Here is a 25,198-nt window from a genome sequence, read left to right as displayed (position 1 = left end):
AGGAAGTATGTAATCTTGCAGTGTGGCTTCATCAGGTTGACACCTATTTTTAGACATACCTGCCATACCTCCTGGCACACTTTCCTCAGTTGATCTTCAGACTTGATGGTAATGGCAGAGTGAGGGATTTACTAGACCATAAGATTACAGATTGAGATGCAGTACTGCTGATGACCCACAATGCCTCAAACACTCAGCTGAAGTGCCAGATCTGTTCTGAATTCATCCTATTTAGCACAGTAACCGTGTTACACAATATAATGCAGCATGTCCTCAATGTGAAGACAGGACTTCCAATTCCACAGTCACTCGTACCAACAATATCATGGACAGATGCATCTGAAACAGGTAGATTGGTAAGCACAAGGTCAAGTAGGTTTTTCCTTCTTGACTTTCTCATTCCCTGCCATAGGGTCAAGCTGGCAGATATGTTCTCCATAACTTGGTTACCTCGGTCAGTGGTAATATGACCAAGTCCACTCTTGCTGATGGATATTATAGTCCTTGCTACCCTCAATGCTTTTTCCAAGTGGTGTTCAGCATGTAAGAGTGCTTTTTCCAAGTGGTAACTTGGAGGACTACCATCTCATCACTTGAGTTAAGGTGGTAAGTGGTAATCAGTAAGAGATTTCCTAGACCATGTTTGACCGAATGCAATTACTCTTCATGGGGTCGGAATCAATGTTCAGGACTCGCAATGGCACCCCCTCCCTCCTGTTAAGACGTTTAGCTGCTGTTGTATAAAGAGTCAAAGGTTCTGCTCGTTTTCTCAAACACCTTTATTTCACTTTAACAGACTCTGCACAAAACTCTTATCATCACATCACCTCACACAAAGGCCACCTGAAGTCCCTTTACATATCCGTGTCAATTATTAGATACTTAACATAAATGAGACAACTAACTGGAATGTCTCTTAACCCATTACTTAACACCCCCGACTGTATACCACTGGTGGCCCACTTGTGGTATACAGTCAGTGGGTTCGCTGGGACATACACAAGGATGGCGATGATCTGAGAGATTGGCTTTTAGGTATGATTCAATGAGATGCAAGGAGTGTTACTGTAACATACTGCTTGACTAGTATGTGCGAGAACTCTCCCAATTTTGGCACAAGCCCCCAGATGTTAACGAGGGAAGTTTAAGCAGGGTATGCCTTTATCATTTCCAGTGCCCAAGATGATATCAGGTGGTCCATCCAATTTATTCCTATTCTGTTATTATTCAAGGTTTGACACAACTAACTGGCCTGCTTAGCTATTTCAGAGGGCAGTCAAGAGTCAACCACACGCTGAACTACAAGGGATAAACAGACTCCAGTTTATTGTTGAAGCCATGTGGAGGAGCAGACAGCATCTTAACAGAGATCTTACTATTTCAGATGGGCACCAGCTAATTTTTGTATTAAAAAAAAATCACACTCAGCAACTCCTTCCTGATTTTGAAATATTTGTCTGCAAAGTGCAGCAATTTTTCTTTTAAATGCTCCCCACACAGCTATATTTTGGAAGTGCAATGAGTACAGAACAAAATGGAGCTCCAACCCTCCTCTTCATACCCTCCAAAAGCTTGTGCAGATCGCAGAAGTATTTTAAAAACAAAACCTACCAACAATTAATTACACAGAAGCCAACATTCGAGAAAGCTTTTTTTAAAAAATGTTGCTCGTCTTAACTTGGCATTCTCTTGAAGTTATAAAGTGAAGCAAACTGAAAACCTATTGTAAAGAATCTTTGTTTTTACACTCTGTAGGGGGGGTAGCATTCAAAGCTAAAGGCCATAAATTGTTTGTTGCCTCTGTTTACACAACATCAATGTGTGATCCCTCTGTTGCCATAGCATCACTATTGGTGACTGGTCAGCTTAGGATTTCTCTTAACCTTTTCAGAAACTGAATTCCTTGCTCATAAAAGTCCCATACGTCTGCCCACAACCAGTAGATATCTCGATGCCCACAGGTTAAGTAAAATTAATAAACAGCTGACAGCACTGGATATAAAAGCTATGGGTCCTAATCAAAATCCCAGAAGTAGTACTAAAGACTTGTGCGCCAGGACTAGCCATGCTGTTCCAATAAAGTTATACCTGACAAATACGAAAAATTGTCCAGGTACGACATTTCCGCAAAAAGCAGCGCAGATTCAATCTGGCCAATTGGCACTCCATCAGACTCCTCTCAATCAAGTGGTGGTTGGTTTCAATAACAGTACTATCAAGTGGCACTTACTCAGCAATACCCTACTCACCAATGTTCAGTTAGGGTACAAAAGGGCTACTTTACTCCATTACAGCCATGGTCCAAGCATGAAAACTGAACTCGCGAGATGTATGAACTAATTTGCAAAAAAATCAGCAACTATGGAGAATGTTTTATTTTTGCGTGCATGCAGATAGATAGAACAATGCCATCCTCTTTCCTTTATTGTGCTACAAGACATAAATTGTAAAACATCCAAAGATTCTAATCGTTCAGTTGGTAATTCTGGAATAATTAATTACAATTACATAATTAATTCAGAAACTTGGATAGGTGTATGAAATGCTGTATCCCACCAAGAGGTGGGAAATTATAGCTGCATAGACAATTTGTCAAACGGCCTCCTTCTCCAACTAGATTATGTAGATAGAGGAAATTAGATTCCGAATGTGAATTTTCCATGTTTCACCAACCCACTGGTACCAACACTGCAAACCAGAATGATGTTGTGTTCAATCTGCACCTTCCCCAAGTTAGTAAAACAGCAGAAGAGCTTCTACAATTGCCCGGTGCCAAAACCTGGGAAGAGGGACAAAAAAAGGTAATGGTTCTGGCCCATGATCACTATCCATAGAGTACTGCGTCGATATCAGAGTCAAGTTGCTTATCAACAAATCTGGGTAATGTGGAATTGCAATTCAGCACACACGCCAGTGCCCTTCGGAACTGAGTGAAAATTGGGCAATCATTTCAAGTTCGTACTACATAGAAAGCACGTTCACATCACCCAAGGGGCATTTCCAAAGGTGAATTGAGGAGCCATGACAGGTTCTTAAATTCTTAGGGAGCAACAGAGTCGTCATTCTACTTCCTACTCGAGTCTTTTCTTCATAATACAGCAGAAGTAAAACAATTGACATTGAGGACATTATATGGCACAAGTCATTTTCTGAGATACTGCAAATAACCAATACAGTAAACATTCACTAGCCAACAATGAACATCTCAGGCAGAGTAATAATCAGAAAGCTGAATAATACAATTGTTAACTTCAATGATCTGAAGCTTCTCCCATTACATGCTCATCTATTGCTTGAAGTGGACAACTCAACAATGACGTCCTTTTCAATATCTCGCTCCCACCTACATAATCTAGTTAGAGAAATAGCACAGCGCGTGCACCTAAGCCAATATACCCAAGTCCTCCAAGAATGAACTGGGTGATCTAAATCCAGTTACAGGGAGACCAGTGATTGTAAATAGGAGTGTTTCAGAGATAATAATGTTGGACCATTTCAGACTAGGCTCTTTGGCCCGTCCAGCCTGCTCCACATTCAACGAGATCATGGCCAATCTACTACTTCAATGAAATTTTCCTGCACCACCCACATATGTGCACCACCCACATATGCCTTGATGTACTGTAAATTACTTCTGCACTGTATATTCTATGATTCTATGTTTTTAATATCTGGAAACCTATCCATCTCCATCTTGTACATGCTGAATGACTGAGCCTCCACAACCTCTGGGGTAGAGAATTTCAAAGATTGACTGAGTGGAGAAATTCCTCATCTCAGTCCTAAATGGTTGACCACTTATTCTGAGACTGTCCTTTGGTTTCCACCCCAACCAGCCAGAAAAACATCCTTCCTTCATCCACCCTTTCGAGCTCTTAAGAATGTTGTACACTTGAATTTGATTACCTCCCATTCTTCTAAACAACAGGCCCAGTCTCCTCTATGACAATCCTGTCATCCCAGGAATCAGTCTGGTCAACCTTTGCTGTACTCCCTCGACAGCAAGTATATCCTTCCTTAGGTAAAGGGATGGGCACAGTACTTGGCCACCAGGGATGTTCAAGGAGTGCAGATATTTTGGGAGGATTGTGGGACTAGTGAATATTGCAAGGATAGGAAGGGGCAAAGTAATGAAGCTATTTGAATACAAGGCCGTGAATTTCAAAATTGCAGCATTGCTTAACAGTTAGTGAGGACAGGGTGATGGATGAACAAGGTGATGAGAGTTCTCCAATTACCTTAAGTTCATGGGGATAGATCCCCAGAGGGCAACCAGGAATCTGTTGGACTAGTCAGGCATAGAAATAACAAAGGCACCAATGAGGGCTTCAGAGCAGATGGGCTATGGTAGTGGCAGAGTCGCCGACATTGTGGAAGTGGAATAGGTAATTCTAGCAACTGCATGGATGACTGGTTGGAAGTTCATCATGAGATCAAGCATAACAGAGGTTGCAAATGTTTCAGTTCTGCCTCAGGCAATGACTTAAGAAAATTAATGGAATCGATAGTGAAGGAACAGAATTTGCAGTGGGGACTGAAGATTATGGCTTCAGTCTTACCAATATATAATGCTTTCCAGTACTTGACAAGCAATCCGATAGAGGGTAGTGGTGAGATAGAGCTGGGTTCACCTCGTCTTTTGACTACAAAGGCAACATTTTGGTCCAAACTGATGCCACTCCCATATGCCGACCTGAATCCATTAACGCTATATTCCTTTCCATCCCTACCTCATTAGGTTTTTCGCCTGTTGGCATTAACTGATCCACACGTTTGCAATCCAGCCAACTGATCCAACTGCGTGACCACAACTCCCCATCTCAATCAAAACCCATGCTGTTGGCATTAACCGATCTACACCTTAACTACCTAACTAACTGAGCACAACCCCCCCCCCCAGTCCACGCTCACTCAATTTCCAGGAATAAAGGCTGAAATTCATCCAGTGTACAACTGGTTTAGCTATCCATGTCCAGACTGACAGATCAAATTAAACTCATACCTTAACCAAAATGAAATGTAACTTCTTTTCATCACCATCGGCCACTACCTTGACCATTTTCCCCTCAAGCAAGTGCAAGGAGTTCACTTGAGCAATCAGCAGCATCTACTGCTTCCCTCCCCACCAAGCCACAACTCCATTAGTTGCCACACCACACTGAAATTCTATTACTCCAGATTCTCTTCCATCACCTCAGAGTTATTCTCTTTCATTGGATCACCCCTTACTCCAGACTCCTCCCCCACCCCCGCACCACCCAAAGAGCATCCAACTTCCCACATTCGTTCATTTTTACAGACTGCCTCTGCTCAGGAAATCTCTTCCACCCTTTCAAACCTACATCCCCCTCAACCCTTTTAAGAAACACCATCCTGTATCCTCCATCTAAACAGTGGTTAGCACAGTTGCTTCACAATACCAGGGACCCAGGTTCGATTCCCAGCTTGGGTCACTGTGTGAGAGTCTGCACGTTCTCCCAATGCCTGCATGGGTTTTCTCCAGGGCTCCACACAGTCCAAAGATGTGCAGGTTAGGTGGATTGGTCATAGTAAATTGCCCCAGTGTCCAAAAGTTCAGCTGGGTTGTGGGGATGGGGTGGAGGTGTGCGCTTAGGTAGGGTGCTCTTTCAAGGGCTGGTGCAGACTCGATAGGCCGAATAGCCTCCTTCTGCATTGTAAAAGTCTATGATCTCCCACGTCCCTACCCTCATCATTCAGTTCTACATTATCGCCACCTCTCTTTAACCCAACTGCTGGCCCTGTAGTACCAGGCTGCTTGTTCGGGTCCAGTTTCAGATGGACAGCGCGATTTCAAACATTTCGTGGCTGAACAGCGGCACGGCCAAAACTATTGTGTTCAGCTCCGGTCACAAGCTTCACGTCCTTGTCACTAAATCCACCATCCTCTCCAGCCACAGTCGCAGGCTGGACCAAAGTGCTCCCAATTCAAACATGCACAGCATACCCTCCCAACAGCTGCTGAACAACTCCAACAGCGATACCTACCGCCTGCGGGGCAAAGTTTGGGGCTGTTATTAGTCCAACAAATCAGAACTGTGAGCAGAAACGCCTACCTTATCGATGGATGCCGAAGTCATCTTGGGAGACGTTTGCAAACTAAATGCAGCACTCAGTACAGACAGGAGGAGAAGACAATGGGTCTATCTGCGGTATTAAAGGCCAGAGGAGGGTTGTGGGGTGGGGGGAGACAAGCCTGCGCCTTTAATGGGATTTGCCAGGATCCCCGCGATGTGAGAAGCCGCTGGCCGGCCGCACAGCCTCTCACTGAGAGGCGGCTTTATGGGCAGCTGCTCTGCATTGACATTGGAAACTACCCCGCCACCGCAAATGTCCCGGGGTGGATTCTGATGTCTTTTTTAAGAGTTCCGGCGTTTTCTGGGTGAATTCCGGATGATACCCGATGGTGTGGGGTTTATAATGAAAGCGCTGCTCCTCTGGCCGATCTTCCCACTGCCCAGAATGGGACAAGCCGGCTAACTGCCTCTCACCAGCTCATTTCCCCCACACCAAACCCCGTCACCGGCTGATTGCTTCTTCCCCCCACCCCTCATCCCACTTCATTTCAATTTCAATACACCCCGTCTAAACAGCGAGCGACATACTGCCCAAGGCCACAACTTCCCCTCCTCTCCTGTTTATAACCGGCACCCGGCAACATGGCGGCCGGCCGACAGGTCCGGGAACCCCTGCGCCATTTCCTGCCTTTCCCCCTCCCCCGGCATTCTGGGAGTTGTAGTCCGTCTCTTTTTACTCCTGAACAGCATCAGATGAGGAACCATTCAAAAATATTATAATGTTCATTATCTTCATTGTAATCTCATTATAATGAACTGGTTGGATGGCAAGGAAACATCATCAATTGAGGTACTGTTCATTGACATTATGTCTGCATCCATCAGGAAGGTGGTGACAACGGGCAGCACAGTGGCGCAGTGGGTTAGCCCCGCAGCCTCACGGCGCCGAGGTCCCAGGTTTGATCCCGCCTCTGGGTCACTGTCCGTATGGAGTTTACACATTCTCCCCGTATTTGCTTGGGTTTCGCCCCCACAACCCAAAAATGTGCAGGATAGGTGGATTGGCCACGCTAAATTTCCCCTTAATTGGGAAAAATGAATTGGGTACACTAAATTTTTTTTAAAAGGAAGGTGGTGACAATGTACTCATACATTTTAAGGTGCGTTGTCCCACTCCTGAGATGTTTCTGGTGTCTGTGTCCACCGAGCAAGCATCAGACCTGCTGTCTAATGAATGACTAAGTACAATCTTGCTTGGCATCAATTTGCAATGCAGTTAGCTTCAAGGTGATATGCCTGATGGTGTGACATCAGAATCAACTTATACTTCCTTAGTAAATTTGGTAATCTGATAAATAAACCAGGCATGTTGGCAGCATTCCAGGCTATAATTGACCAACCTGCCTGACTCATCGAGGGGCCTCAAGTTCTTTAGCAACTAGAACTCAACCCATGACTCCACATAACAATGGAAACAAAAATACTAATCGCTGAGCAAACAATTTGCCTGTGATTTGCAGAACAAAGGAAATAAGCCAGCCATTCAACACATTGAACCTCTTCCACTATTCAATTAGATCATGGCTGATCTGTACCTCAACCCCATACCTTTGAGACCATTACCTAAGAAACATTTCATCAATTATGTTGGTAGGGTGTGTGTTATAATTAGTTAAACTTCAACAGTATGACGTGGATATTTGAGAATGAATAAACTTTGGATCTTTCCACATTATGCCTTGGTTATTTGGAACATGTCCCTATGAGAAGAGAGGCTACCGGGTCAACTGCAACGGCCTCCACCCAATGGCTGACAAAGTGCAAGCTGATAATCAGGCTCTGACACCGACAAATGCAATGAAGTCCATTTATTTTTGGGCCTAATTAACTATTTTGGGCACTTCCTGCTGAGTCTGGACATGGGGCGCAGTGCAAGACTTGGCTTTCCATCAGTGAAGAGAGCATTGGTCTCCTCCAAAGTTCTTATGCATTTTGACGCCACCAGGCAACACCTCGCCTATGGGATTGGTTAGTGCTCTCAATCCATATGCGTGATGGCCTCGATTGACCCAACGCTTATGCCTCTAGAACACTGATGGCAGTGGAGCATATTGAAAAAGGGGGCTTGGAGGTCAACTTCTGGGTCACATGTTTTCACCAGTATGTGTATGGTTGTCACCTTTTTATTATAACGGACCACAAACTACTGCTGGGCCTGTTTCGAGAAGACAAAGTGGGGTCCCTGATTGCCTCGGCCCGCACACAAAGTTGAGCCCTTCTTTTTGCGGCCTATCATTGGCTTTTGAGTACCACCCCAGAACTTTGATTGCGCACGCGGATGCCTTGAGTCGCCTCCCGTTGCTGGAACAAGCGGTCGACCATCCCAAGGCTGAGGAAGTTGTGTCGATTATTAATTTCATGGACTCTCTGCCAGCAATGGCTATGTGCAACCGCAACTGTATGCAGGATGATCTCATTCTATCCAAAGTCCGACATTTGTTTCTGACCAGTGGCCCACATCAACAACTCCCAGTGGAGCTGAAGGTTTTTTCAACAAAGATGGAAGAGTTGATTATGGAGGATCCGTTCTTCCTCTGGGGCACCAGAGTTGTTGTTCCTGAAAAAGGGTGGTTTCTGAGACCCCTGGGGTCTCGACCTAGATGTCATTGCCCGGCCAACACCTGCAGGTTCTCCTCCCCAGCGTTCCAGCTAAAAGCATTGTTCCTGGCCCGCAATAGTCTGGCTACTCCAGTTCCGCTGCAGGGGTGCAAAGTGCTTCGGCCAAAGGGCCTGAGCCACCCACAGCCCATGGGGGCGAGAACTGGATTCTTCTCTTCCTTCAGCTCATCTTTTCCTGGTCTCAAATCCATCTCTCTACCTGTTCCCCATACCCCTTTAACCTGTTTTTAATTAGAAATATATCTATCTCTTTCTTGAAACCATCTAGTGACTCAGATTCCACCGCACTATGGGCAGCAAGTTACCAAAATTCATCACCCTCTGCAAGAAGTAGTTCCTCCTCCATAGAGTTTTTCACTCAATACTGTGTCATTTGTCACGCCCATCAAAAGCTCCCAGCGGCAGTGCTTCTACATCTATGGAAATGACCTGGCTGTCACAGAGATTTCACTGGACCGTTTGTGGGCTCTATGTTACTGGTGGTAGTGGAGGCAAATTCAAAATGGTTGGGGGTAGATTGCATGTCATCTATCACCTCCCACGCCACCGTCGACCGGTTATGTGCCTCTTTTGTATACATACACAGTTTGCCGGAGGCCCTAGTTACGGATAACGGGGCCTTGTTCACTAACGAGGAGTTCGCTGCCTTCATGAAGTTCAATGGTATTCGACTTGTCCGATCACCCCACACCGAATGGATTGACGGAACCTGTTGTCCAGACTGTCAAATAGGACCTAACAAAACAGTCTCCGGGATTGATGGACACCAAGCTGGCTCGATTTCTTTTCTCATACCGTACCACTCACCATGCAGTCACTGGAGTTGCCCTGGCCGGGTTATTGCTGGATTGTTCCCCGACATCGGTGATAAAGGTGCGTCACTCGCAAGAAATACAAGGGCGTTGTCCCACTGGGCGTCACCCACTATGCCGTTTCACGCCTGACCAGCAGATCTCAGTTTGCAACTTTGGTGAGGATCCCGGTGGCTTCCAGGGGTCATCGTTCGACAGACCGGTCCCACCTCAGAAGAGGTCCGTATGCGCGACCATCTAATGAAAAGGCGCCTTGACCACCTTTGTGCCAGTTCATCTGTTCCTCCACCATACTCTCGGTGGTCTACGCCTATGATCCAACTGACCATTGGGACATATCTTTGTGATTGATCCACCTGCTATTGCCAACTGCATTGCCTCCGCTGCCTGCTGTACTACGACTGTCTTTTTGTGTTCAAGATACCGATGTGCCAGATGTATGGTCCTCGGATTCTGATATGGATACGTAGATCCCTGAGGTCTCCAACCTAGATGTCATTGCCCGGCTAACACCTGCAGGTTCTCCACCCCAGCGTTCCAGCTGAAAGCATCGTTCGCTGGCTCGCATATACTCCGGCTACTCCAGTTCCGCCACAGGGATGCAAAGTGCCTCAGCCAAAGGGTCTGAGCCACCCACAGCCCATGGGGCCAGAGTCGGATTCTTCTGTTCCTTTGGCATCATCAGTCTACCTGACCTCTTCGACTTCCCATCGTCTTTATCGTCCTCATCTTCCCCAGAGACATTATTACAGCACGGTGATCAACTTACCTCGATGGGGAAGGAGATGTGGAAGGTGATGGAGATTAACAAGGACCTGGGAGGAAAAATGGAAGACCTGGAAAACAGGTCCAGGCGATAGCATTTGAGGATTGTGGGGCTTCCCGAAGGAGTTGAAGGACCGAGGCTGACTGAGTATTTTGCCACGATGCTGGTGAAACTATTGGGAGATGGGGAGGATCCTTCCCGATATGAACTGGATCGGGCTCATCGGTCGTGGAGGCCTGTACCAAAGGCGAGTGAGTCACCAAGGGTAGTGACTCTGTGCTTCCATAGGTACAATGTGAAGAAGGTCCTGTGCTGGGCCAAGCAGAAGCGGGTGGTGCAGTGGGCTGGAGCTGGTATACGTGTATACCAGGACTTTACGGTGGAACTGGCGAGGAGGCGGGCTGCATTCAACCGGGTGTAGAGGGCACTGTACATTAGCAAGGTGCAGTGCGGCATGAAAATGAAAATCGCTTATTGTCACGAGTAGGCTTCAACGAAGTTACTGTGAAAAGCCCCTAGTCGCCTGTCCGGGGAGGCTGGTACGGGAATCGAACCGTGCTGCTGGCCTGCTTGGTCTGCTTTAAAAGCCAGCGATTTAGCTGAGTGAGCTAAACCAGCCCCTAATATTGTATATCCAGCAAAGCTGAGGGTGACTTACAAGCTCAAGGACTTTCATTTTGGAACAGCGGAAGCAGCGGAGGAGTTTGCGAAGGCAGAAGGATTGTGGCAGAACTGAGAAATTGAGAAATGGCCAGGTGCCGATGTAACCTCATGACTGTATTTTCTTCTTTTTTGTTTCACTGTGTGCGGGTGTATGGGCTAAAGGAGCCGGTGTTGTATATATTTGGACAAGGGAAATGATGGGACTTTCACTCGAAGTGAAGGCTCTTTGGGGTGTAGGTGGATATGCGAGGTTTGTGTGCTAAAAGGGGATTTCTGGGTTTTCCTAGGGCCGGGCAAGGGGGAAAGGGACGCGGGCGGGGGCCTCCACGCTGGCCGGTTTAAGCTGGCCAGTGAATGGGGTGAGGTGGGGGGGGGTGGGGCTGCGGCCATCGGAGCCTGGCAGAACAGGGTCCGAGGGGTCTAGCCGGGGTGGAAAGTTGGGGGGAAGGAACCGAGGTTGGGGGGAGGAGTTTTACAAGAGGCAGTGGCGGGGAGGAGTTGGGGGGGGGTTTACAACTCTTGGGTATCATGTACGGTACTCTTTCAGAGGTTGGATGGCATTGAGTGTAGGGCAGGGGGGAGGGAGTGGACTCTATAGGTTAATGGTGACCATGGGCGGTCCCGGGCTCCTTTTTCGTTTTCTCCTTTGTTTTTTGTTTCCACCGTGGGAGGGTTTGTTTTATTGGATGCATATATTGACAGGTGGGCCGTTGTTTGGGGTGGTGGGAAGATGGGATCGTTGTTATTGTTAAGGGGATTGATTTTGTATTTGTTACTGTTTACTGTCTGTGGGTGGGGTGTAAAATTTGAAGTAAAATGTGAAAATGGAGAATAAAAACATTTTTAAAAAAACTAGAGAACATTAATTTACTATGCACTATCTGGCATATATCAGAACTTCAATGTACCTATATAATATTGCCACTTCTTGAAGAGAAAATTACTTAAGATCTTGACTCACTGAACTCATTAAATTATTGTATACAGTATTATTTATTACAAATTATAATATTATCAAGTTTCTCACCAGAATATAAACCATTTTATCCCCATTGCAGATGGAGCAGTAATGAATTGAATTACATGCTATTAAATCAAATGCATGACAACTCACAAAGAAAGAACAAAAGGGTTGAATATATTTAAATTACATAAGTAATATGATTTGTACCGTAAAAGTGATTGAACAAAAATGATCCTGTGTACTTAAGTATTGTTCATTCATAATATTTTGGACAGAGACGTCATTTATCCAACACAACACAGATAAATAAATCATTCATTGTTATAAACAATGCCCATTAATTCTGTCTACATAATACATGAAAGTGAACTTTCAATGACATATATGCTAATATGTTACAATTTATATTCTCATTTTATAAATTATGGAAGTTTTAAAAAACATTTTTCTCTCACTTTATCCCCACCTCTTCTGAAAGTTTTGAGTGTTTTGGGGGTTTTGTTTTAACAGCAACTCTTGAGTAGACAAGAATCACCATTCTTCATTTGTGAGCTGAGACAGTGATTGCAGTTTTGAACAGTAGGGGACACAGTATCATAGAATTTTACACTAAAAAGGAGGTCATTAAGTCTTTGATGCCCTTACTGACCATTTAAAAGTGTTGTCTCCTCATTTTAAACCTACCCTTTCACAACACTCTTTTTTAAAATAAATTTAGAGTCACATCATTGGGTTGTGGGGGTGAAACCCATGCAGACACGGGGAGAATGTGCAAACTGCACATGGACAGTGACCCAGGGCCAGGATTCAAACCTGAGTCCTCAGCATCGTAGTCCCAGTGCTAACCACTGCACCGTGCTGCCCTCGTTAACAACTCTTTAAATTTTTTCTTCTTCAAATATTTATGTATTTACTTTTTAAAAGCTAGACTGGATCTGATTCCACCACTATTTCTTGTTGGACATTCTAGATTTCCAATCACACCCCTTCACGATTGGGTGCTTTTGAAGATCTGATCTGGAAATTGACAGCACTTAGCTCTTTTTGATGTGGTTAATGTTTGTAAACATTATGGTTTCAGCACTTAGACTTACTCATCCATGGAGAAGATGAATGAAGCAAGGCTGACAGCTAGTTTTGTGGAAGTTGTCAATCATAGCCACTACTTGAAATTAATGAATGGCTTGCAGCTAAGGGGCCTGAGAGGTTTAGCACGGGTCACAACGGTTCTCTTTCCAGAAATTGACACATGGTTCTTCCAGGTAAGTGTTACTAGTGTAATTTGTTTCACTGCCCCTGTGTGGACTGCTCTCTAGCTTCCAGCTTGATATGGAGGCAGTTTTAGACAGCATTTTAGGCTGGGGCCTGGGTCAGAGGGCATGCCGATTATGGGTTTGGGCCGGGGAGGATGGATGCAAGGTTTCAGGGATGGGATTAAGGAAATGAAGGATCTGTTTCTGGGAGGGTGATTTGCGGGTTGTAGGACTTGGGTGAGAAGCTTTAGCTGGCGCGGGGTGAAAGCTTCAGGTATATGCAGGTGCAGGATTTTGCAAGGAAGGTCTTTCCGACCTTCCCGATAGTGCCTGCCTCCTCGTTGTTGGAGGCGGTGCTGTCAGTGGGGCGGTGGGGGGCTGGAGCGGTTGGCGAGGGAGGTTGTCTCGGCGATTTAAGGGAGGATTTAAAAAAAAAATTTTAGATTACCCAATTATTTTTTCCAATTAAGGGGCAATTTAGTGTGGTCAATCCAACAATTTGCTGTTATAGGTTAGGGTTCTGGAGGCGTCAGTGGGAAACATTATGGGGATCTTGCAGCGCTTTGGGGCCTTTTCTGGCTACAGGAAAGAGTGAATATTTGGTGGTTGGGACACCGGGGCGGAGAGGAGAGCTTGGTGGGTTGCTTTTCCGGCTAGCAAGAAGTTATTTTTGATATTTGGAAGTTCAAATGGCAAGGGACTGGTGGAAACTCTGGAGGTGGAACTACATGAATCTAGTAGGAAAGACCTGCAAAGGTAGGATGGTCTCCCACTATCCCTGGTGGGCCAAGTGCAATCGGTTAAGATGAATATCTTGCCGAGATTTTTAGCTTTATTTCAGTGCCTCTTGATCTTCCTGCCAAATTCTTCAGAGAGATCGACCAGCTTGTGACTGGGTTTATTTGGGCGGGTAAGGGCCCAAGGATCAGGAAGACAATACCTCAGAGGGAGAGACAAGAAAGGGGCTGGGCCTTTCCAAACTTTCAATATTACTATTGGGCGGCCAATGCTAAAAATGTGCTCGAGTGGTGCGGAGTGAAGCAGAGTCTGTGAGGGGGGGTAAGCCTGGGGGTGTTGGTAACAACTACAGTTCCGGTGGTGCCGAAGCAACATTCAACTAACCCGGTAGTAGTAGCCACGTTAACAATTTGGGGGCAATTCCGTCAACATTTTAATTGGCAAGCTCTAATCTGTGCAAACAGAGCCTGCTAGGTTGGATGTGAAGTTTAGGGGGAGGAAGGAAAAGGGGATGGAGAAGGTGGGAGATTTGTTTTTAAGAGTGCTAGCCTGTGCGAACTGAAGGAGAAATATGAGAAATATACAGGTGCTGATAGGTTCAGGTATCTCCAGGTGCATCGTTGGGTCAAAGGCACTTTCCAGCCTTCCCAGTGAAGAAACTTTCTAACTTGCTCGAAAAGATTTTATCCTGCTCAGGGTTGGAGGTGACCAATACATCGGGCATATGTCAATGGATAGTGGCACTAAAACTGCACCACTAGCACCAAAACAATAGGTACTACAGAACCTAATTTTGCAACTATGGTATTTCACTGTGTTAGAAATTTTTTCCTGTCATGCTTTACATAAAATCTACAGCATGGAAACAGGCCATTTGACCATATTCGTCTGTGTTGGCACTTATGCTCCTGTTGTCTGTAAAACTTCAGATGCTTAAACCACTTCACTTTATTACTCAAACATTTTACCCAGATGCCCTTACTTGCAAGATAAACAAAGGACAAATACAAGTTTTTGGATTCAAAAACTATAGAGGGAGTCCTTTAAGAGAATTAGCTAAAATATACTAGAAAATAAAATGATTCTTGAAAATTAAGGAATCTGCAGAAATATGATCAAGTTATAAAAATTGGCTGAATTATTGAATCCTGACCATGACTGGCTACACATGTTGCAAAAGTTGTACTGTACAAATCGATATAAGGGTACTTTCAACAAATTTGCAACAATCTTGACCTGACTAAACCAGATGTGACATAGGGAGTTTGACCGTGGGACAGGAGGCATGAGAATCATACGACATCAAAGAAAGGATAATTAACTAGAGTAATTGATTAGTGTCTAATTAACCAATCACCTGTTAAGTGACTGACACTTTCCTGAAAGAATCAAGGAGGTGTCTCAGCTGAGGATTAAAACCAATGAAAGTTAGTAAGGGGCTAAACCATAGATAAGGAGTCCCTCAAGAATGTGATCCATATGACTGACTAGGAGAAGAACTTTAGCCTTCCAAGATTTTTGATGCATTCGTGAAAATTACTTTAAAAAAAGCCTTTTGTTGAAATGACTTCTAGTTTGTAAATCTGGAGTTACTTTTATCTTGAAGCTTTTTGTTTTCTCTCTCCAGTATCACAAGGACTTTTCAATGTACTGTCAAAAGTTTTTCGATTTGGGCAGTACGGTGGTGCAGTGGGTTAGCCCTGCTACCTCACGGCGCTGAGGTCCCAGGTTCGATCCAAGCTCTGGGTCATTGTCCGTGTGGAGTTTGCACATTCTCCCCATGTTTGTGTGGGTTTCGCACCCACAATCCAAAGATATGCAGGCTAGGTGGATTGGCCACACTAAATTGCCCCTTAATTGGAAGAAATTAATTAGGTACTCTAAATTTATTTTAAAAAAGTTTTTCAATTTAATTTTGTGCAAATGTACCAAGTGAATGATTGAAAATCAAGAGTGCTTTGTACACATCTCCAACCGGACTAAGTACCTTATCCTGAGTAAGAGATGAGGATCTTTCACAAGCTTATGATTCAACCAAATTTATCATTAATCACAGGAAAACAGTCACTGTGTTATCCCCTTAAGTTATCCCAAACAATAATAATAATCTCAAGATCCTTAATACTCCCCGTGTCAATAAACTCAGTCGAGCTGCGGGTTCAATTCTGAGTCTCGATGGCTCAGTGCCTTTGTCTGCGAGGTATGGTCTCACACGCTGCTTTCTTCCATCTCTGGTTGGTCATTCAATTTTCCCTTCTACCTCTGCGCCGAGTCTTCGCTGGAGCGGGTCTGGGGTGATCAATGATTATACCCCTCTTCATGCCTTTCCAGAAAGTTCTCTGGCCCTCAGCCAATGAGGTCTCAGGGTGGGGATCACAGCACCCAATGGAGTTGCCGATTGCAACTCTGAAGCTCACCAGGAACCCACCCTTAGGGGTCTATATCTAGGTGTACTGTTCTCACATAACCTTACTCCTTATATGGTAACTGAGTGCCAGAAAGTCTAGCTTTATATGGGCAATCCAAAATAATCGATTCATATGAATAGAACCAATTATCTCCTGATGTGTTGACAGGGCAGGCCCAGGCATGTCCTGGCAGTCTGTGTTCAGTGTATTCAAATTTCAGAGTATTCGAAGATCAGGGGGGCGATGTTGTTTATATATCCCTAACTGCATACACATGTCCCGAAAGACGTGTTTGTTAGGTGAATTGGACATTCTGAACTCTCCCTCTGTGTACTCCGAACAGGAGTGTGGCGACTAAGGGATTTTCACAGTAACTTAATTACAGTGTTGATGTAAGCCTACCTATGACAATGATAAAGATTATTATTACTTGGCCAAGTTCAAATTCTCATTCGGCCTGCCTGGAGCTGATTGTGGTTTAATTTAAAATGTCTGATTCTTAATTTAGAGTGCCTAATTTTATATTGGGCCTAAAATTCAGGCCGCTGTTAATTTATCACAGTCCATTCAAGCTTCCTCCCACTGGAACTTCTTCTGCTCTATTCCCTTCTTTTTTATGTATGCAGGTCTCACCTTCAATAGATCAGTGTTATCGGTTTCATGTGACAGCCAATTTCTCATTCTGGCCAGTGTGCATGTGTTTGTTTTATCTTTCTCACTCAGTCTGTTTCTTTCTATGGCTGTATCTATCTGTGTAATTCCCATTCCCTGTATTGTACTGTGTGGTCTATGCTAATTTTTTTCTTCTGGATGAAACAAGTAGCATAAACGATAAGACAGAGCTTACAAGGTAGCGGCATATGTATAAGATCAGAGAGGTGATGTTGTTTATACCTCCCTAACTGCATACACATGTAAAGGAACTAAAATGATTTTGGCACTCCTGAGGAACATTTTTCTCTAGGGGTTTCCTTTTAATAAGCTGGGCAAATGTTCATTTTTAAACATAATTTATTCATTTTCACACTGATGCACAATCAATTGACACGAAACGTAGATAAAGTCCGAACGATAGGCTTAATACACAAGAAGTGACCCGGCAGCAGATGTACAGAAGAATGGCAGACTGCCGGGAACACAGACTCTTATACCCCGCCTCGTAGGTGGAGCTACCTACCTCTCAGCCAATCGGCTGAGAGGCACATGACATACCTGGGTCAATGGGCAGCGAGTCCTCTGCACCAATGGCAGCTCACACTTCCAGGTACCGTAATACTACCATACACACATAAATCGCAGTTTAAACAATATGCAATCAACCAGTCTGTTAATGGTGTCTACATCCTTTTCGAGGTGGTCGAACTATCAATTACAATTGATTTCCCTTCTAGCCACTTCACGGAGGAAGCTGCAGACTGTTTTTGCAAAATAATGTGTTTAATGGGGGGGAAGGGGGGGGGGGGGGGGACAACAGGAGCTATAATTTCACATATGTATCTACCATTGAATGAGGTCATCTGAATCTGACAGTCACCTACTATTTTTGTTGGGGGCTGGTTTAGCTCAGTTGGCTGGACAGCGGGTTTGTCATGCAGAGCAAGGCCAATAGCGCGGGTTCAATTCCTGTACCAGCTGAGGTTATTCATGAAGGCCCTGCCTTCTCAATCTTGCCCCTCGCCTGAGGTGTGGTGATCCTCAGGTTAAATCACCACCAGTCAGCTCTCCCCCTCAAAGGGGAAAGCAGCCTATGGTCATCTGGGACTATGACGACTTTATTTTACTTTTACAACCTTCTTATCTGCTTAGCTTTGTTTTCGACTCCAGATCAGCATCAGTTAGGGAGTATGGGTGAAAAGTTTTAGTTCGGGACAAAGGAAAAAAAGAGTAATTGCAATTTACTATAAGGAATGTATGCTGCGCCGGCTAACTGTAACTGAGTAGTCAAGCTCTGATGCTGAAGACTGCTCGAGAGTCTCTTGTCCAATCCATGATGTCATTCAAACACCTGTTTCTTCCACATTTCAATTTTCTACCTCCATTTCTAAAAGCAGTTATTCACAGAATCAGAATCACAGAATTGTCACATTGCAGAAGAAGACTATTTGGCTCAGCATATCTTCACTGGCTCTGTCTGAGCAACTTACCTAGTACCACGTCTTCTCCCTGTAACCCCGCACATTCTTCCTTTTCAGATAACAGTCTAATTTCCTTTGAATGCTTCAGTTGACACTGCCTCCTCCACACTCTCAGGCAGTGCATTCTACACCCTAACCACTTGCTGCAAGAAAAGTTTATCCTCATATCACTTTTGCCCCTTTCACTAATTACTTTAAATCTGTGCCCTCTCGATCTTGATCCTTTCACAAATGGGGGCAAATTTCTTCTTTGCTATTCTGTCCAGACCTTGCTTGACTTTGAATACCTCTTTCAAATCTCCTCTTTTCTCAACCTTCTTTTCTCTAAGGAAAGCAGTTCTAACTTGTGCAATTCGTGCCAGTATAGAATTTCACAGGCATCAGCTTACCTCGGGCAGCTTATCCAAATACTCTGTCGTCCTGTTCAAGTATCAGCAGACAATTCAACCATGTCAATTGTTATATTCTATCTTTGTCTGTTGTTCATTTTTACACCATGTTCTGAGCTCATTGGATAGTGAATAAGATTGGGAATTCTGACTGATCTTTCCATATGTAACCCAAGGATATTGAGGTTATATGCAGCTATTGTCCTGGCTGTAATCAGCTAAATCAGCAAGTACGAACCATCACAATAGGCAGTCAGAACCTTGTTTTCATCTGAAGGATGTTTTCTCTGACAATACAGCATACCCTTAGTTATCAAGATGCATTCCCAATAGGAGTTGAGTTAACTAGAGTGATAGTGAGTGGCTACGGAAGAAAAAAATTAACCAGTGAACTCCTATTCACGGTTGATAAATGCCTGTGTGTTGACATTAAGTAAGGTCATGATTCACCCCAAGTCAAATAGCTGGCAAGTACTCACTGTTTAACCTCGTACATAGAATCATAGAATTTACAGTGCAGAAGGAGGCCACTCGCCCCATCAAGCCTGCACTAGCCCTTGGAGAGCACCCTACTGAAGCCCAGGCTCCCACCCTATCCCTGTAATCCAACCTAACGTTTTGGACACTGAATGGCCAATCCATCTAACATGCAGATCTTTAGACTGTGCGAGGAAACCCACGTAGACACGGGGAGAAAGTGCAAAGTCCACACAGACAGTCACGCGAGACAGGAATTGAACCTGCGACCCTGGAGCTGTGAGGCAGCAGTGCTAACCACTGTGCCACCGTGTCGCCGCACATGAAAAGTTGTGAGTGGTGACTGGCTACACTTCCTTCATAGGAAGGCTGTGGAAGCATTGGAAAGGGTACAGAGGAGATTTACCAGAATGTTGCCTGTATGAAGGGAAGATCTTATGAGGGAAGGCTGAGGGACTTGAGGCTGTTTTCGTTAGAGAGAAGAAGGTTAAGAGTTGACTTAATTGAGGCATACAAGATGATCAGAGGATTAGATAGGGTGGACAGTGAGAGCCTTTTTCCTCGGATGGTGATGTCTAGCACGAGGGGACATAGCTTTAAATTGAGGGGAGATAGATACAGGACAGATGTCAGAGGTAGGTTCTTTACTCAGAGAGTAGTAAGGGCGTGGAATGCCCTGCCTGCAACAGTAGTGGACTTGCCAACACTAAGGGCATTCAAATGGTCATTGGATAGACATATGGACGATAAGGGAATAGTGTAGATGGGCTTGAGAGTGGTTTCACAGGTTAGCGCAATATCGAGGGCCGAAGGGCCTGTACTGTGCAGTAATGTTCTATATGTTCTAAAGTACTTAATTGGCTGTAAAGTGCTTTGGGACGTTCTGAGGTCATGAAAGATACTATATAAAGGGAACACAGAAAACTTCTTTTTATATTTCAGAAAAGGAGGAGGATCTGATTAGCAGGAGTTTAAAAATCATCCTACGTTCGTTTTAAGAAATATGAGAAGTGGACTGAATGGGACAATATTTGTAGACACAAGGGCATCATCAGCAAATTCATAGACACTTTCAGTTCCCTACATCTGAAGTAAAACAGAAAATGCTGGCAACATGTGGAGAGTTAATCAGGTCGATGAAAGGTCATCTCTACAGGAGTTGCCAAACTTGCGGAGTATTTCCAGTATTTTATGTTGTTATTTCATATTTCCAGCATCTACAGTGTTTTGCTTCCCTAAATTTGGCATTGCCAACAGCGTCCCACAATTGTAATATCCTTTCTAAATTTTTACAACTCCCCAAAAATGCGGCCAAGTCTATTATGCAATTGGAGAGAGTGTAGTTGTGCCAAATCTGATGACAAGTGAATAGACTAACTGTACCAGGTGTGTAAGATCCCTTTGACATCACTCTGACTGAAAATGGGGACCGTACAGGGGAATGGCAGAAAGAAACGTTCTTCAGTTAGCCAACTCAACCAAGGCAAACGTGTATATTCATACAGGCCCCGTGTGTATTAATCGTTACATATGTCAGCGAGGCAGGGTCCAGCTCCAACTGTAGGTAAGCGTGACTCATATCTAATTTTGTGAACGAGTGTCCGCCTGCAAGCTTCGCGTAGAGATCCTCTATGCGAGGCATTGGGTATCTGTCGAGTCGGGAAGCCGTAGTCACTGTAGGTTTATAGTCGCCGCACAAGCGAACTGTGGCATCTGGCTTCATTACAGGTACAATTGGTGCTGCCCAGTCAGCGAAACGGACGGGCCTGATGATACCCAAAGTCTCCAAACGAGTGAGCTCGCCTTCTACCTTCTCGAGCAAGGTGTAAGGCACCAGGCGTGCCCGGAAATAGCGCGGCATGGCTCCTGGTTCGGCTTGGATACGGGCTACAGCCCCTTTTATTTTCCCCAAACCGGGCTGGAATACATCTGGATATCATCCTAGCACCTCAGTCAACCCTCCAGAAACTGTTTGGAGGATGTGCTGCCACTGCAACCGCAACTGGCGCAACCAGTCCCGACCCAACAGGCTGGGCCCATGGCCGCGCACCACGATAAGTGGGAAACGCCCCTCCTGGCGTCCATAAACAACAGGGGTCATCGTAGTTCCTGCAATGTCCAATGGTTCCCCCGTGTAGGTGGCCAACCTAGCCTGTGTGTCGGTTAAGGTAAGGGTCTGTATACCCTGCTTGATGCGGTCGAATGCCCTCTGGGCAATCACGGAGACCGCTGCGCCAGTGTCCAACTCCATCTCAAGCGGGTGACCATTGACCCGTACTGTCACTTTAATGGGGGCCACACGGGGAGCTGCCACACAATGCAGCTGCAGGCAGTCATCCTCCATCTCCACGTCCTCGGGAGTAGTCGCCGCAGGTTCATCCAAATTAAAGGTACGGCCCCTGGGCTGGCCCGTTTCGGTCAGAACGACGGCACCTCTGGCGCCCCCAGAACCGGCGTCCGCGACGGGGTCGGCGCCTACAAGTCTGGCACTGACATGGCTCCTCATTCATTGGTTCTGGAGAAGGCTCCCTTCGGGGAGGAATGTCCGACGGCCACTGGCGCGATCCGGACGTCGCCTCGCCCAAGGTACCGCAGGGGTGCAGGGGGACGCTTTCGGACGGAAGGGGTTGCGCCCCAAGGCATGCACCTCCATTCCCTGTAGCTCCTGCACTCCTCGTTCTGCGCTCTCTCGGGACAATACTATTTGAATGGCCTGTTGAAAAGTCAATGTTGGCTCGGCTAACAACGTTCTCTGGGTGGCCGCATTGTTAGTACCGCAAACCAAACGGTCGCGTAACATCTCTGACAAGGTCTCACCATAGTCACAGTACTCCGCAATCCTGTGTAGCCTGGGATAGAAAGTTGGCAAGGGATTCTCCTGGGGTCCTCTCAGCGGTATTAAACGGTAACGTTGGACAATCGTGGATAGGATTGGGTTTAAATGTTGCCCCACTAAGTTCACAAGTTCATCAAACGTTTTGGTGTCCGGCGCAGCTGGGTACGCAAGGCTCCTAATCACCCCAAACGTATGCGGGCCACAGGCAATGAGTAATATGACCACCTGGCGCTCGTTTTCGGTGATGTTGTTTGCCTGGAAATAGTAACGCATCAGTTGTGCGTACTGGTTCCAGCTTTCCAGCATCAAAAACATCCAAACGTTCATACAGAGGCATGGTGTAATAGAAAACAACTTCCAACCTGTATCCAACAAAAATCCAGGGAGGTGGCTTCAGCAGTGTAGACAGCTATTCACTTTAACCCTCGTCGCCAGTTTTGTGAGGGCCACGAAGAATCCAGCACGAGTTTTCAGGATGCAAAGAAATAACATTTATTTACAATAACAGATTTATACCACAGCAGCAGCAACTTCCCTTGCTGCTCACTCCTCTCTCTCTCTGCTGGTTCCAAACTGGCCAGCTCTATTTATGCAGGGAGTCTGCTAATGATTTCTCCGCCCCCCTCATTGGGGAAGATCATACTCCCATATGATTGTGGGATTGTCATTAGTTCCCAGCCAATGGTAAGCAGGCAGGTTATAACAACTCCTTAAGGTAAATGGTTATGGAAAAGGACAAGGAGCAATTCAGGGTAGAAATAATTAACTGGGGAAAAACCAACTTCAGTGGGGTAAGAATGGATCTGGCCCAGATGATTTGAAATCAAGATTAGCAGCAAAACTGGTAACTGAACCATCGGCTGCCTTTAAATCACAGATAGTTCAAGTACAGTAAAGGTATATTTCCACAAAGGGGAAAGGGAGGGCAAACAAATCCAGAGATCCCTGGATAACAAAAACACCAAATGTTTGCTTATGTCAGATGGTTAATATAATTAACCAAGCCGAATATAGAAGATTCAGAGGGGAATTTGAAAAAGCAAATAAGAGAAGCACAGAGAAAGAGTAGGAAAAGGGAGTGGCAGCTAACAAAAAAGTAAATCCAGAAGTTTTCCTTTGGCATATAAATAGTAAAATGGTGGTAAAATGAGAAGTAGATGCGATTAGATACCAAAAAGGGGATTTACACATGGAGCCAAGGGCCTTGTCTGAGGTATTAAATGAATACTTTGCATCTGTCTTTACCAAGGAACAAGATGCTACCCAGGCTATGATGAATGAGGAGGTAGCTCAGATACATTAAGGGTTTAACATTCATAAGCAGGAGGCATTAGGTGTGCTGTTTGTAGTTTAAGTCAGTAAGGCACCAGGACGGAATGAAATGCACCCAAAGATACTGAAAGTAGAGTAAAAATTGTAAAAGCACCAGAATTTTCCAATTTTCCTTTGGCTCAGAGGTGGTCCCAGAACTGAAGAATTGTAAACATCGTACCCTTGTTCAAAAGAGACTGTAAAAATAAACCAGCAACTGCAGGTCAGTCAGTTTAACCTTGATGTGGGAAATCTATTATTTGGAACAAAATTAATAGTCACTTGGGCAAATGTGGGTTACTTAAGGAAAGCCAGCATGGATTTGTTAAAGGCAAATCACATTTAACTAACTTGCTTGAGTTTTCCAATGCGATAGAGAGGGTTGATGAGGGTAATGCTGTTGACGCGGTTTACATGCATTTTCAAAAGACATTGGCCTGAATTTTCCGGCTGATAGCTGGTAATGGGATACTCTAGTACCACCAGCGGCGCACCCTCACCTGCAGATTTCCTGATGGTGTGGGGTAGTTTCAATGGGAATCCATTAGGGGCCAGAGAATCCCACCATTATATTGATACAGTGCCACACAAAGCTCATGGAATAAAAGGGGCAGTAGCAACATGGAGACAAAATTGGCTGATTGACAAGAACCGGAGTGTAGTGGTTAATGGTTGTTTTTTGAGCTGGAGGCAGGTTTATAGTGGAGCTCCCTGGAGATTGGTGATAGGACCCCTGTCTTCATGATATATATTAATGACTTTAGATCTTGATGGAGAAGGTATAATTTCAAAATTTGCATGTAATATGAAACTTGGAAGTATTGTGAATTTCAAAAAGACAGATAGGTTTGTGGAATATGCGGACAAGAGGCAGGTGAAATTTAGTGTGGAGAAGTGTGTAGTAGTTCATTTTGGAAAAGAAAAACATGGAGAGAAAATATAGGATAGAAACCTAAAGGGAGTACAGGAACAGAGGGGCCTGGGTGTATATGTGCATAAATCATTGAATATGGCAAAACATGTTGAAAGCGTGGTTAATAAAACATACATCATTGTGGGTTTTATCAAAAGTAAGAAGGTTATGCTAAAATTGTATAAAACATTGGCTTGGCCTCAACTGGATTTACTGTGTCCAGTTCTGGGCACCATACTTTAGGAAGCTTGGGAAGGCATTAGAGAGGGTGCAGAAAGGGTTCACAAGAAAATTCCAGTGGAATTTCAGTTATGTCAAAAGATTGGAGAAGTGGAATTCTTCTCCTTGGAGAGAGAATGTTGAGGAGATTTGATTGAGGTGTTCAAAATCCAGAGGGGTCTGGACAGAGTAGATCAGGAGAATTTATTCCCATTGGTGGAAGCACAGACTTAATTGCAATTGGCAAACGAAACAATGGCAACATGAGGAAAATCTTTCCTGCCGATGGGGTGTTTAGGATTTGGGATGCCCTGTCAGAGAGTGTGATGGAGGCAGTGTCAATCGAGTCTTTCAGAAGGGAACATACAGTACAGAAGGAGGCCATTCGGCCCATCGAGTTTGCACCGACCCACTTAAGCTCTCACTTCAACCCTATCCCTGTAACCCAATAACCCCTCCTTTTTGGTCATGGACGGCAATTTATCATGGCCAATCCACCTAACCTGCACGTCTTTGGACTGTGGCAGGAAACCGGTGCGCCCGGAGGAAACCCACGCACACACAGGGAGAGCGTGCAGACTCCGCACAGACAGTGACGTA

The 25,198-nt window shown here is 45.0% G+C and overlaps 1 protein-coding gene across 1 annotated transcript in view; it reads right to left on the bottom strand.

Moving 5' to 3' along the window:
• Window positions 1–6,677, bottom strand: part of LOC119951278 (ubiquitin-like protein 3) — a 57,387-nt gene extending 50,710 nt beyond the window's left edge. Inside the window, exon 1 of the mRNA XM_038774322.1 lies at window positions 6,075–6,677. Within this exon, the coding sequence (XP_038630250.1) occupies window positions 6,075–6,098 (24 nt within the window). The 5' untranslated portion in view covers window positions 6,099–6,677. The remainder of the gene's footprint in view (window positions 1–6,074) is intronic.
• Between the last annotated feature and the right edge of the window lie 18,521 nt (window positions 6,678–25,198).

Source organism: Scyliorhinus canicula, chromosome 17, assembly GCF_902713615.1.
Source record: "Scyliorhinus canicula chromosome 17, sScyCan1.1, whole genome shotgun sequence".
Lineage (NCBI taxonomy): Eukaryota > Metazoa > Chordata > Chondrichthyes > Carcharhiniformes > Scyliorhinidae > Scyliorhinus > Scyliorhinus canicula.
The sequence above is the reverse complement of the archived record's forward strand: the minus strand, read 5'-3'. Positions and strand labels throughout refer to the sequence as shown.